At 44.4% G+C, this 15,029-nt stretch overlaps 1 protein-coding gene across 6 annotated transcripts in view; it reads left to right on the top strand.

The window, feature by feature from the left end:
* MOBP (myelin-associated oligodendrocyte basic protein) overlaps positions 1-15,029 on the top strand; it is a 29,413-nt gene that overhangs the window by 7,885 nt on the left and 6,499 nt on the right. For 2 of the 6 annotated variants that reach the window (XM_006770539.2, XM_006770538.2), the window contains 3 exons: positions 5,605-5,814; positions 6,124-6,393; positions 13,446-13,653. In XM_006770539.2, the coding sequence (XP_006770602.1) occupies positions 5,609-5,814; positions 6,124-6,393; positions 13,446-13,485 (516 nt within the window). In that variant the 5' untranslated portion in view covers positions 5,605-5,608 and the 3' untranslated portion in view covers positions 13,486-13,653. Of the gene's footprint in view, positions 1-5,604; positions 5,815-6,123; positions 6,439-13,445; positions 15,024-15,029 lie in introns of those variants that run through there. The other 4 variants (XM_006770542.2, XM_006770541.2, XM_006770540.2 and 1 more) reach the window with 4 other exon arrangements.

Here is a 15,029-nt window from a genome sequence, read left to right as displayed (position 1 = left end):
CCCCCCCCCCCACCCCTCTCCCCCTCCCCGCACCCCAACGGACACACTGATTGGCAGCCTTTTCCCTGTTCTTTGCTAACGTCATCCCCTCTTTTTTGGGCCCGTCGGAGTGGGCATGAATTGACATTTCTTTGCTTTTATTTCTCTTTCTTTTAATCTTACAGACTTAAGCCTATTGGTATATGATAACTGGCTTTTATAGATTTATCTTTTTTTATTATTTGCCTGTTTTTTTAAAAAAAATACAGTTTTTTTTCTGTAAACATTCTGGTTATTAGCACCTTATATTTTTATGTGTTCATATATTTTCTTCTCTACTGGTACAGCTCTTTTAACATGCAGCTTTGTAGTATCTTTTGTTCTATTAAATCATCTTTGATTTGCTTCCCTCCTCTTCATGTCTACTGTTAGAAACCGCATAGTGTCAAGATTAGAAATTGTGACCAGTCTGCCTTGGTTGAGATCTCGGGGCCCCCGCTTACTAGCTCTATGTCCTCAGCTTTCTCATGTGCAAAAACGGGGCTATTGTGAGGTTGTGAGGATTAAATGAATTGAATATGTGAAGTCTTTGAAATTTGTCAGGCTTGTATCTCCTGACATGTATTTGCTGTTATTATTCTAATTGGGGTCTTTGATCTATTCTCATTTTTGTCTCTCTTTTGAGTAGTTCATCTATTTCCATTATAAAATGCCTCCTTGGAGAAATCCTGTTTGTTCTTCTTTCCTGCCTGCCATTAATCCATCTGCAAGCCCTGTCCATTGTTGGTCTTCCTGCCTAGCTCCTTGCTCATGTTATACTCTGGTCCTTAGCAACTTTGAGGCCTAGGCCAATGCTTCTACTACAGACCAGTCATCAGCACTAGATCCTCATAAGCATCTCAGCTTTAATATATTCTACACAAAGTGGATGCTCAATTAATATTTGTTGAATAAATGAAGGTCCCACTATACCCTCCCTCCCCTCCCCCATCTCCTCCATCTCAGTAAACTGCTCTATTAGGCGTTTGCTCAGGCTGAAAGCCTGGCAGTCTTCCTTGCCCTGCCCTTTCCAATGGACTCTACACCCAATCCATCCTTAAGTCTTACTTCCAAGATCCACCTTCACTGCCACTGCCCTAGGTGAATTTCCTATCCTCCTTCACTGGTCTTCTCGCTTCCACTTCTGCCTCCTGATCTCCATTGCCAGAAGCCCGAGTGATCTTCCCGGAACATGAACAGGAAGATTTACCTCCTCTGGTCAAGACCTTTCCGTGCCTTCCCATTCTTCCTATTCACTAGCTCACCATCAAGGCCCTGGGCTGTCTGGCCCACATGATATTCAGCCGCGCCCCCTTCTGTGGTTTCCTCAGCACGTCAAGTTTCAGGGCCTTCTGTCTGCAACTCTCTCAACCCCTACACCCGGGTGGTTCCCACGCATCCTTTAGGTCTCAAGTTAAATGTTTCTTTTTCAGGAATCCTCCCCTAGCCCCTCACTCCTAGCACCCAGGAGTTTAATCACACTTCAATTAGACATTGACTACCTTGTTCATAATATGATCTGTTAGAGTCCCCTTTACTGTTCCCCAAGCTCCATGAGTATAGGCACCTACTTTGTCTTATTCACAATTGGCACTTAGTAGGCACTCAATAGTATTTGAATGAATGGCTGAGTGTTACTATTGCATCTACCTTCCGTCTTTTTCTGTGTATATTTTTTGCATATGTCACCTGGCCTCCACTGTCAGTGGGTCCACTGTGGTCACAACTGTCTTAATAGCTCCCACCAACAATTCAGAGAGTCTTTGCCAGCCTGAAAATTAGGCCTAAGATTGCTCGAAGTCTCCAGAGCATCAGTGTCTCATCTATTGAAGGCAGGGTCTCAGTGTGTGTCTCTCTCCTGCCGAGGCCACCCTGGCTTCTGTCCTAGACCGTCTGGAGGTGTCTGAGGAAGCTGGGAGCCCTCTTGATGTGGTGAGCCTCTGACTCTCAACTGGCTGCAGCTGGACCCTGGAGTTGATGACATACAAGGAATAGTCTAGCCCTAGCTGGATTAGCTCAGTGGATAGAGCATTGGCTTGCGGACTGAAGGGTCCCAGGTTTGATTCTGGTCAACGGCACATGCCCGGGTTGCAAGCTCAATACTCAGTAGGTGGTGTGCAGGAGGCAACCAATCAATGATTCTCTCTCATCATTGATGTTTCCAACTCTCTCTCCCTCTCCCTTCCTCTCTGAAATCGATAAAAAAAATATTAAAAAAGAAATAGTCTAGCTTCCTGCTGCCTTCACTTGATATTACAGAAATATTTTCTTATGTCAGCATAATCTGTTCATAAGCATCTTTAAAAATGGCTGCCTAATATTTAATTGTTCTTCAAATAGCTATCTAATATTTCCATAATTAATCAAGTATAAGAATATTAATAATTAAATAAAGTCAAAGCCTTACTGCTTACATTGTGTTTTTATAAAAATGCTAGGATTCCCTTGCCCATATTCTCGCCTTTAATAAGCTAGTCTGGTTTTAAGAAATACATAGAGTTATGGATGCTTCACTCTTTCTGTTCTGGCAATGTCTTGAAAGACCATCCCCTGATTCTTAATATGCAAAATTAAGTCTGTTTGTTTTTTTTTAAATCACGTATCCCAGCTGCCTCCTTATGCTTGCCAGTCAGTAAAATTCCATTTACTATTTTCACCCATATTCTTGCATTATTACTGTAACTATATTTCTGACTCCTCTCAGAAAATGAAAGGTTAACTGCTTTTATTGCTCTCAAGGGCTTTGATTTTCAGAGAATAAATATTACATTGTGAAATAGAGGCAAGATCTAATAGAAATTCATTAAAAATTTATAAATATTTTAAGCACTTGAAGTTAATTCTTCATGTTTTGAAGTAATAGTGCTTTTAATGCTAGACATTTCATCTTGTTCTATGAAAATGCCAATTTCTGGTTACTTCCATCTTTTCCTTACAATTATTCCCAATCACTTGAAGGCAGAGAGGGTTGCGGTGTGGTTTCAGTGAGAAGTGATAGCCACGTATAGGGAGGGGGTGGGGAAAGGGAAGGAAAGGCCTGGGAAGGAGCATGGCCAACTTCGCTCAAGCCTTTCCCACCGGTGAGTTTGTGGAAGAATTCTGTCTACTGTGGCGCACGTTCATGGGGCAGAGAGAAACTGAAGGAGGCAGACGGCCATGTTCGCGCTTTTCTTCAGATGAAACCTCAAGATCAGGGAGGGGTGTGGTATGGTGTAGAAATGTCCAGACAGATTTGGAAGTGTGTGTGGTGGGTCCTGCTGACACACTTCAACAGGAATAGTGGGACAGATTGCAGGCCCTTGGAGGATGCCTGCCCTCATCCCCTGAGTGAGTACACAGCTTTTTGAGGGGGCTGGGAGGAGCTGTCTAGGCCAATGGCCCCAAGAAAGGGCTCTTGATTCCCCATATGTAGTGCATAGCATGCGTGGGACCCGGAAGTTACCTGGAGCGGATGTGTAGGGGCTAAGAGGACAGCTGGATCACAATAGGAAGCTGCTGAGTAGGGACCAGTGGCTTTGGTGGGGTCAAGTGGCAAGTGGTAATGTGTCATTCATGCCAGGGGCCAGGTGAGACCACACAGGTACCCTGTGGCAGAGTCTAGCAGAAGAGGACATGACCTAGACCAGCCACCCCTTCCTCCTTGCCACGAGGACTTTCAGGTTCCCTTTACTCTTGTCCACTTTGAGAAGGAATTGTCTCATGTAAAGGTGTACAGTGTTCAAGAGTCCAGGTTTAGAGTCCAGGTGGGAACAGCAGCTCCACTGTCACCACGAATTCGGGCTCCTCCAGGCTTTGTGCTCCACCCTGAGGCTTCATCTTCACGGTTGAGCCACCATCCAAGGTGGCTGCTGTGCCCAAGAATAGATGGCTACACTATAGTTGGTGCATACTTTTATCTTTTCTAGATAATCCCAAATTGTTTCCAAAAATGCACATTTTTTTTCAAGCACATGTGGAACGTGGAACAACGCTGAATATATACTAGGACATTATGAAGAAAATCTCAACAAATATCAAAGAGTCATGATCATATACACTCCTCTCTGACTAGAATGCATTAGAATTAGAAGTCAATATAACAAAATTAATTCCATACACTTGGAAATTTTATAACAGATTTTGAAAGAGAATTGATGAATCAAAGAACTCATCCATATTTAAAATGAAGTGAAAATGATTTATGTTAATACTTGTGGTATGTAACTAAAGTTGTATTTAATGGAAAAGTTACAGTCATAAATGCCTATGTGAGAAGCATTTGAATCAAATGTGTCATTCATGCCAGGGGCCAGGTGAGACCACACAGGTACCCTGTGGCAGAGTCTAGCAGAAGAGGACATGACCTAGACCAGCCACCCCTTCCTCCTTGCCACCAGGACTTTCAGGTTCCCTTTAGAATAGAGAAATAGAACAAGAGCATAAAAGAAAAGAAAACTGAAAAGAAATAATAAATGCATACAGAAATTCATGAACTAGAAAAAAAAAATGAGCAAAGATAAGCTAGGAAACCAGGAGTTTGCTTCTGAAAAGAATATGAAGGAGATGACTTCTGGCAAGATTAATCAAGAAAAACGAGAGAAGATGAAAATATATAAACTATAAAGGGGGCTGTAACTATAAGTGCTCTGACTGGGAATCGAACCGTGACCTCCTGGTTCACAGGTTGACATTCAACCACTGAGCCACGCCAGCTGGGCAGAATTTTTATTATTTCCATTCATCCAAAATATTTTATTTTCAGCAGTGAGTGTAGATTTTAAAACCGGCTAAGGCCAGGTGGTGGAGGAACAGAGGGAAGCACCTGTCTGTCATTCTACCCTCAGGACCCTCTCTGAGTTTACATTCTAGTTCCCCACTGTGAGCTTTCTTGCTTGCTGGGGAAGTCCTTGCTGCGGATGCATACTGTGCGAGGTCGAGGTCTCCAAATGCCGTTCTGTACCTTTCCTTCGTCATTGAGCTCTTTCCCCAACTTTCAGTCTTTTTCAGCCCAGCACCCATGCACATCTATGCAGACTATCCCTTCTCTGGGCCCATCTCAGTCCCCCAAAGTCCAGTCTGGGCCCAGCGCCTGGCCCCCTGCTGCTGGGAGAGAAGGGCTGAGCACAGGGAGCACCGATAGCGCTGGGCCTGGTCAAAGGGCACAGGATTTGGGGGTCAGAGAGGCATGGTTTCAAATCCTCTGTCTGCCTCCTACAGGCTTTATGAACTTGGTCATGTTTCTTAGCTTCTCTCATTTTCAGTTTGTTGGCAACGCCATATGTATAACAACGAGGCGACGTATGTAAAGCAACCACCATACACTAGGTGCTCAGTAATGTTTGGCTTTGTAATATCTTTTTCTATGTTAAATGGATCGTTAAACATATGGGAAAAAGAGTCCATTTCCAGAAAACAAAAAATACACAAAAATTAATCAACCCTTAATTTAGTTGTTCTCCATACTTGGGTAGGAACTTGCTATTTCGGGTTTTTGTTGCATCAGACAGCTCTGGGAATAGCAGGGGTGCGTTCCCTGAGTAGAACACTCTCTCACCTGACCTGCTGTTCCTGTGTCCCCCCCCCCTCCCCCGTATGGATGATTTCCAGTGAGATGAGTCAGAAAACGGGTAAGGAGGGTCCCAGACTCTCCAAGAACCAGAAGTTTTCTGAGCAGTTCAGCATACGTTGCTGCCCGCCATTCACCTTCCTCAACTCCAAACGTGAGATTGTGGACCGGAAGTACAGCATCTGCAAAAGTGGCTGCTTCTACCAGAAGAAAGAAGAGGACTGGATCTGCTGTGCCTGCCAGAGGACCAGGTAAGGGGCCGGCACCTGGGCTGGGCATTGGCCTGTGGTGTCTCAGCTCCAAGCCACCCCCCCACCTCCGTACCCCTACCTTTCTACTCTACTCTGTGATGCTGGGGCTGGGACTCTGCAGGCGGCTCTTCCCCCAGTCCCCTGACCGTCGGATCCGGGTTAGGTTCTGCCATCGGAAGGTGCTAGAGGGAGACTGGAAGGTGGGAGGGGGAGCAGGGCCTGCCTCCCTGTTTCCAGCTCCTGTCAGCATCCCTTAAGCAGCAGAGGAGAGCCATGGCTCCAGCCTCCAGCTTCTTTTGGCCCTCTCAGAACCAGGCGCCGTGCAACGTCCCCCCAGAGGCCCAAGATTCAGCCAGCTGCACCCCCCGCGGTGGTCAGAGCACCAGCCAAGCCACGGTCCCCTCCGAGGTCTGAGCCACGGTCCCCTCCAAGGACTGAGCGTCAGCCACGACCCCGTCCAGAGGTCCGACCACCACCAGCCAAGCAGCGTCCCCCTCAGAAGTCCAAGCAGCCGCCACGCAGCAGCCCCATCAGAGGGCCAGGCACCAGCCGTGGGGGGTCCCCCATCAAAGCTTCTAGGTTCTGGTAACACCATCTCTTCCCTTGTGTTTCCCCAGCCCTAAGGTTAGTAGCTGCTTCCTGTGTTTACTAATACCTGGGTATCTCAAGGGCCCTCCTTCAGCCTTTCCAAACCTCTGTCATCAGTTCCCTGCATGAAATCCCCTCTGTTTGAAAGACCTAGTGTGGCTTCTGCTTTCCTTATACATGCCATCAACACAATACTTCAGATGGCAGTTTCCATGGTTTCCTTGGTCTACTGGAACTGGAAGTGATCAATTTATCGGTTCAGAGTACTGACCACAGTAACAGATTGAGTAGATGAGAGTCTGGATTCCTGTGCCTCGGAGAAGGAGAAATGGTCACTCTAAGGAATATCTGGGTTTGTGTAAAGCAGAGGTTCAGCCATTTTGTCCTTCCTCCCAACACACTTCATCTAATGTTAATCTCATTCATTTATATATAGATATAATTTAATTTAGAGAGGAAGGGAGAGAGAGAGAAACATCAGTGATGAGAGAGGATTACTGATTGGCTACCTCCTGCACGCCCCCTACTGGGGATCAAGCCTGCATCCCAAGCATGTGCCCTTCACTGGAATAGAACCCGGTACCCTTCAGTCCGCAGGCTGATACTCTATCCACTCAGCCAAAACAGCTAGGGATAATCTCAATCATTCATTCACTCAGTCAGTCAGCCATCTAACAAATTTGGTTCCATACCTACAGAGTGCCGGGCACCACGCTGTAGGAAGAGGCATGGCAATGAACAGCCAGTTATGTGTGTGTGTGTGTGTGTGTGTGTGTGTGTGTGTGATTCACTAGGACCAAACAAGAGAATAGCTGGTCACAGTGTAGGGTGGTAGAAATGTCCTAATATTGTCACAGTCAGTGTACATTGGGCTATAGGAGTCTGGAGCAGGGCCCTGCTTCACCGAGGTTGCACAGAGGTGGTCAGGTTGGGATGAATAGAGGGTAAAAGGCGGGATCCATGTAGAGAGAAAAGACACATCTGCATCATCTTAGGCAGGTCAGCTTTTTAAAAAAATCTTTATTTTTTAAACCAATTTTAGGTTCACAGCAAAATTGGGCAGAAGCTACAGAGATTTCCCATATACTCCCTGCCCACACACATGGCAGCCCAACTTTTAGTCCTTTTAATATTTGGAAATGAGCCTATTTTATAAGTTGATAGTGGGTGTTCATTGTATTGGAGAGTCTCATGTCTACTCTGAAGCCCAGCACCTCATAGCATAGTACCCTGTGTGCATGTCACATGGTATTTACAGAGTTAATATGCAGAAGAGTCAACTGGGGAGCATGTCACAGATTCTCACCTGAGAAACTGACCTATATCTCCCATAAATCAATGATCTACATTACTGTGATGTGGAACGTGACACATTATGGTTCTAAAAGTGTAAGCATTAAAGAGTTTCCTGGGCTGAGCAGCTCTTCAGGGCTCCACTTCTGAGAGCGGGATCTGTGGTTTTCTGAAAACCATTGTGGCTGTGAGTGACTGATCTGGGGCCAGTCACCGGGCAGTGCTGTGTGTGCCTGTGACTCATCTGTTCACAGCATATCTTGTACCAAATTGCACCTTGCACACAGGAAGCCTGGAGGACCCGTTTATTTCTGTATGTATTTTCAAGCTGATTTGCCATGACATTGTGTACAGCACTGAACCAGGCTCTGGCAATCAAGGGAAATAATGCATGTCCCTGGTCCAGATGCTCAGATGGTCATGACCGGTCACTATGATGCGCACTGACCACCCGGGGGCAGAGGCTCAATGCAGGAGCTGCCCCCTGGTGGTCAGTACACTCCCATAGGCTCAGCCAGAAGCCAGGCTGGCGAGTGCAGAGGCGTTGGCGGGAGTCTCTCCTGCCTCTGCAGCAGTGCTAAGCTGGCAGTTGGACATCCCCCAAGGGCTCCCGGACTGGGAGAGGGCGCAGGCCGGGCTGAGGGACCTCCCCACCCCACCGCAGTGCATGAATTTCAGTGCAATATAAACACATATACTTGACAAGCTAGGTCTTACTTCCCTGAGCAATTACTATAAGGGGTTGGATAGTGTGCATTGTTAGAACCAGGTGTTGGGGCCAGCTGCTAAGGTCCAGGCTGTTAGCGGGAGGTAGCTTGCCTGCTCTTCAGTCATGTGGACCCAAACATCCCAGACATTTCCTATGACACGACTTGTCTTCCTTTGTCCTTCCTGATGCCAAGATGTTCACTCTGAATTTTCTCCTTCTAGAAAACCATGGAGCATTCTTCCTTTCGTGCAGGATTGGATAAACTGGCCCTCCCAGTCCCTTTTCTGAGCCCTCCCTCCATTTCCCCAGACAATAAAGTTGGCTTTGTAGTCATGTCTTAGACAGAACTTCTCTCTTACATGTTTGTGGAAAAATTGCATCCGAGCATATAGTATGCTTAATTACACCTAGTGTTTATGCCTTGGTAATCTATCTTGGGTCTTATCAGCTAAACAAAATCAGAAGTTCACCAGTCATTTCCCAGGGAACAGCAGAGTTAGGAAAGAAACCTGAGCTTCTGTTGTCAGATCAGGCTCTTGCCCTGCCTGCCTCTCAGGTTGCGTTATTGCTTTTGTGAGTTTGGGTGACTGAACTCCTGAATGCTGCTCTCCATAAATCATAAATTCCTTCCCATTCAGGAGCAGGCCTTTGCACATCATGATGGTCCCTAGAGCATCTTTACACATCATAGGTAGTTCCTATGGAGAGGCCTGGGTTAGGCAGCTGTGCGTCCCCCCAGTCTGACAGCTCCTCCCTGGTCACATGTCCTTAACCTAGACCACATGGTTAACCAGCCTCTCTCCAAAAGCCTTAATCCTATTGTCCTGTATCTTGTTACCTTCATCTCACAAATCCCTGATCTTACATCAAACTAATGACTCACCTGCACTGCTGCAGTTTCCCAACTGCTGAGCCCGTGGCTGCTGAGCATGGCTAGGAAAAGCCTTATAGTGACACAAATGGGTGAGTCTGAGTCCCTCTCCAGGCCAGCTGCCCCACCAGCCCTCACACGTTTATCAGGATTTACACCTGCTTTTAAATGCTTCCCCTCAGCCTCAGAGGACAAAGCATGCTTTTCTGATCAGGTCAGCCACACCTGTGATCTTCCTTCCTCCTGTCTCCTCCAGGGTCTTGCATGTGCATGTATGTGTAATACACACCCCTACACACACACACACATCCCACATGTCAGGTTTATTAAGATACACAACCTTTTCTGAAAATAGCTCTATGCACACAACTACCACCACAATCAAGATACAGAATATCTTCATCACCCATAAAATTCTCATACTTCTTTGCAATTAGCCCCAAGCTTCTGAAAACCACTCATCTTTTTTCTGTCTATAGTTTGTCTCAACCAGAATGTTGTATAAAAGGAATCATACAGCATGGAGCCTTTTGAGTCTGGCTTCTTTCACTTAGCATAATGCATTTGAGATTGAACCACATTGTTGCATGAATAAATGGTTCTTTCATTTGCATTGCTGAATAGTAGTACTTTGTATGGATGTACCTATCATACTTTTCCATTCGCCAGTTGAAGGAGATTTAGGGTTTTTCCAGTTTTGGGTGATTATAAATAAAGCTGCTATAAACATTCATGTGAGCATAAGTTTTCTTTCCTCTTGAGTAAGTAACTAGGACTGGTATGACTGGGACATATGGCAGTTGTATATTTAAATGTATAAGAAAATGCTAAATTGTTTTCCAAAGTGGCTGTATCATTTTGTACTCTGACCAGCAACGTGCAGTGCTCTGCATTCTTGTCAGCACTTGGTATGATGGTGTTTAAAAGTTTATCCATTCTAATAGGTGTGTAATTTTGCATTTTCCTAATGACTCATGATGTTGAGAATCCTTTAATGAGCTTGTATATCATCCACCGTTTATTGGTGAAGTGTGTGTTCAATCTTTTGCCCATTTAAAAAAGTGGGTTTTTATTTTCTTATTATTGTATTTTGAGAGATTATAAAATTTATCTAGATACAAATACATGTTTTGCAAATATCGTTTCCCAGCCTGTGGCTTGCTTTCTCATTTTCCTAACAGTGTTTTGTGTTGAACCAGTTTCAAATTTTACAAAGTCCAAATTATCATTTTTTATGAGTTATGCTTTTTGTATTATATGTAAGAATTCTTTGCCTAATGTAAGGTCACAAAGATTTTTTTCTAGAAATTTAAAAATGTAGGTTTTACATTTATATTATTATCCATTTTGAGTTAATTTTATGGTGTGAGGCATGAATTAAGGTTCAAATTTTTTTTCATATTCATTTTCAATTGTTTCAGCACCATTTATTGAAAAGATTCTCCATTGAATTACTTTTGCAATTTTGTTGAAAATTTGTTGGCCATAACATGTGAATTTATTTCTGGACTTTGTATTTTGTTCTGTTAACTTATATATCTTTCCTTTCAACATCACCACACTTAATTACTGTAGCCTTAAAGGAAGTATTAAAATCAATTAGTGTGAATTACCTAACATTGTTCTTCATTTTTGAAATTGTTTTTGGCAATTCAAGTTTCTCTATTTTTCCATATATATTTTAGTGTCCGTTTCTACAATATATCTTGGTAGAATTTAGAATGAGATTGTGTTGAGTTTATAAATCGATTTGGGAAGAAGTAGTAACACTGTTGAATCTATTAACATGGTATATCCCTCTATTTATTTAGGCTTTTTTTACAGATCTTGCACATACTTTGTTTTATACCTAAATAGTTTATAAAAGTGCTATTGAAATTGTTCTTTAGTAGTATATAAAAACAATTGATTTTTGTATATTGATCATGTATCCTGTGATCTTGCTAAACTCACTTATTCTACCCTTTTCTGGGGGATAGACTGGGATTTTCTACATTGACAATATTGTTGTCTATGAATAGAGACAATTTTATTTTTTAATTTTTAATCTGTATGCTTAACCATATGCAAACCTAAGCTATTTATCTTAGAATATTTGTTTCTTAGAGAATTATTTTAACAAGATTAGGTCCTTGACAATTTGGCTTTCTGGATCACTAAAAGGGATTAGAGTCCAAAGGCTTGAGCCCAACCAGATAAGGTACTTGGGTTGGGTTGTAGGTTTATACCTGTACTTTCTTCATATTCTCCTTTCAAGATATGGTTAATCTTTCCTCATGGTTCATTGATTGACATGCTCTATCATTAAACCAGTGAATAGGCATGAATGTGTTTTGGATTTAAAACACAAAGAAGTTCTAATCACTACTAGAATTTGGGGCCTATTTTGAGTTGGTCAATATGGATGATACGTAAACTATTTCATGTAAGTAGAGAACCTCTCTCCTGTGTCCGCAGAATCATCATGATTGGCAGTGGTTAGGAGCATCGGCACAGCTTTCATATTTCTTGCTTAGCAGATGCCCACCCCCTCCCTAGGCTCAGTTGGTGTATCTCCACTTCTACATATCGGACACCATATAGTCTATCTCCCTTGCTGGAATGTACATGAGTCAGGAGCAGGGACTTTCACTCATGTCTCCAGGGCCTGACTCGGGGCTTAGCTGATGTTATTGGCTGAACAAGACCTATAAATACACTTAGTCTGGCGCAGTGGGGAGGGCAAGGACACTGGCACCAGGTTTGCATCTGAGCTCTGCTGCCGGTCCAAGTTACTTACTCTCTCAAAACCACATTTTTTCCCATCTGTAAAATGAGGATGTTATCTACCTCACTATTTATCATTGTAAAGTACTTAGTGTAGGATCTTATAGACTAGGTAGGTGGATGGTATTAGAACTGTTACTTAATGGATACATCGTGCCATTTGAACCTAACTATTAACCCATTCTCCTCAACTCAGTTGCTCTCACTTGTTGAAATCGAATTCAGGGGCTGTTGCTGCACAATTTGGCCATCCCCTGTGCCATTGATGTGGCTGCCATTGCCAGTAAAGTGCCAATCACGTAACTAGGTGCTTATATTTTCTAAGATGCCACAGTGGCTGATTGCAGTGGTACCTGCACGGTGATGCCTGGGACCTGTGGGCTGCTATGCTACTGTGCTCATCCAGGGTTTTATATTCGGCGGGATCTGTGTGGAGCTCTAATATGAAAAGGCTGTTTCCTGTCGGAGGTCATAGAGGCAATCGGGAAAATATAAAGATTCCCTCCCCACATTTCAAGGGATGTGTTCCAACCTCCCAGGCTACTAAGCCTCACTCTGAAAATTTCAACAATTGTTTCTTCGTTTATCCTTAATCCTGTCTGAAGAGCACCAGCGTTGTTAGCTTGATATATAATTTGGGGTTTTGGAAAATGCTATTGTTAATGTGAATTTTAGGTCTAAAATAACATTATAGGAAAAGCTGTGATTCTCATAAGTTCAGTCCATAGTGTAAAAGTATGGCACACTTCTGATATATGCATCTTTGCTATTTTTTTTCTATTTTAAATGAAAAACGTTGATGATGATCTGAAACTGACTGTCTCATTTCATAGGTAGTCACAAAAAATTCTGCTGTCTAAATGAATTGCAGTTAATATGCTATGGAGAATAAGCTTGCAAACAATGCTTGTCTGGGGCCTCATTTTCATATCTTTCCTGGGTGTTGTTTATTTTCTTGAACACAGTCTGGTCCCCATTAAAATGGGAACATGTCAGTATAGTCACAATTTTATCATGTGAGTGCATATGCCCTATGTGTATATTTGTGTACACTCATGTCTTTACATTCCTGGGCAGTGTGACTGGTTTCTCCCCTCCCCCCCCATAGGAGTGGGGTGGTATTTTGATTTCCTTTGCGTTTTTCTGTGTTTAAAATTTATCTGCAGTGATTAAATAGAAAAGCAATAGTTGTTGCACATAAAAATAGAAGGACCTTTAAAAAGTACCCTTTCTAGGAAAAAATATTATTTTAGCCAGGTACTACCAGAATTGAGAAATTAAACAGAGGGACTCCAACGATTTCCCAGAAGACAAATCACCTCAAAGGTAGTCTACAAATTCAGAGTCACATGAACTGAGCACTTACCAGGGTCATGGATTTTTATGTCTCTCTTTGTAAACCAGATTGAGAAGGAGGAGCAAGCCAACCCCAAGGAAGAAGTAACCAAAGAGGAGTTTCAAGTGAATGGATGGCCTCAGCTCCTGGACACACTGCTGCCTGACCCACATGCCCTTGGGCAAGCTCGCCGGTTCCGAATATGATGCAGAGGCAGACACCTGCTGATGCCCAAGGTCTCCATGGCAGGAGGGCCAACGGGCAGCCTGCCTGGAGGTGAGAGGGGCATCTCTGTGTTATGCTCCAGTCGGTGGGTCCCAGCAGCACCCCACGGGCTCCAGAACTCAGGGCATGGCTCACCTTTGGTCTCACCCGCAGTCCTTTCTCCCCCCGGATGTGCCAGGCCCCCAGGGTCTTTGGATCAGGATGGTTAAGTGCCAGCCCATGTGTTAACCTCTACCCACTATTCCTTTCTGTCCCTGGCATCCTGTTGCAGATCCTTGATCCTGTTTAGATCCTTGATCTTCTTTGTAGTGAGCTCCCTGTACTAGCCCACAGTCAGAGGCAGTTTGCTCTGGGGAAGATCCGCATTCTTCTCAGAGTACGATAATAGGCTCTCAAATAATCTAGAGATGCACAGATATTCCCAGGGAGAGTCGGAGGGGTCTACATCCACATGGAGCCAATGTACTGTGTCAGAAGCTAAGAGAAAAGGCCCGAGAAAGCAGCCCCTGCCACTCCTCAAGCCCCTGTCTCCAGCCTCACGGAGGAATTTGTGAATGTCTCCTCCTCATCCCAGCCCGAGTGAGAAAAAATACTGTAAGGCACCGCTTTTGAGCTTGTCAGCCCATCTGGATGGTCTCAACTCCAGAATTCATCGCTTTGCAAATTGTGCCACTTTGAGCAGGTTATTGCCCTCAACCATGATGCCCTGCTCCCATCCCCTCTTCTGGGGAGTCCTGGAAACCAGGCTGCTAAGATGGACCCTCCTTGTAAAGCAGGAAATACTGTTTTCCCACCTCCTCACTTCCCTGAGTGGGCAGATGGCCCCTGGGCACTTTCACGAGACCAGAAGGTGTGCTCAGAGAGTTGCTATAGCAATAATGCCCAGTTCCTGGGCAGGATTGAGGCCTGGTCCCTCCATGCTCTCCCTAGCTGGACCCCTTCACATTTCTCTCTGATACTGTAGTGGGATCAGGAGAAAAAAAAGAGCTTGGCTTTGGGAGAGGAGAATTAAGTGGGTGGAGGGGTGAGTTAGGGGAAGTTAAGCAGCCCAAGACTTCTCTTCCTGTGTAAGAGGCCATACAGGGTTTGCTGGGCGCGGGGAGGGGGAGGGAAGAGACTTGTCCAATCATAATGGTGCAGGATTGTGGTTGAATGCCCATCTCTGCTCTCTGTTTTACTCCCACTACCTGTAGCCCTAGACTGTTGGGAAGGACTTTGGTGTCAGTATGGGCTCTCTATCACCACCATAGGAATTAACTCTTCCCCGCCCCCATCTACCCTAGTTCCACCACACCCCCTACACACATACACATACTATAGGGAGGGAGTGTGTCCACAGGTTAAATGAAGGACTCTCAGGTCACCTTGTAGATTGGTGTGTGTGTGTGTGTGTGTGTGTGTGTGTGTGTGTGTGTGTGTGAGGTTAG

This window comes from Myotis davidii, unplaced genomic scaffold (assembly GCF_000327345.1).
Source record: "Myotis davidii unplaced genomic scaffold, ASM32734v1 scaffold663, whole genome shotgun sequence".
Lineage (NCBI taxonomy): Eukaryota > Metazoa > Chordata > Mammalia > Chiroptera > Vespertilionidae > Myotis > Myotis davidii.
This window is presented reverse-complemented; position numbering and strand designations above follow the sequence as displayed.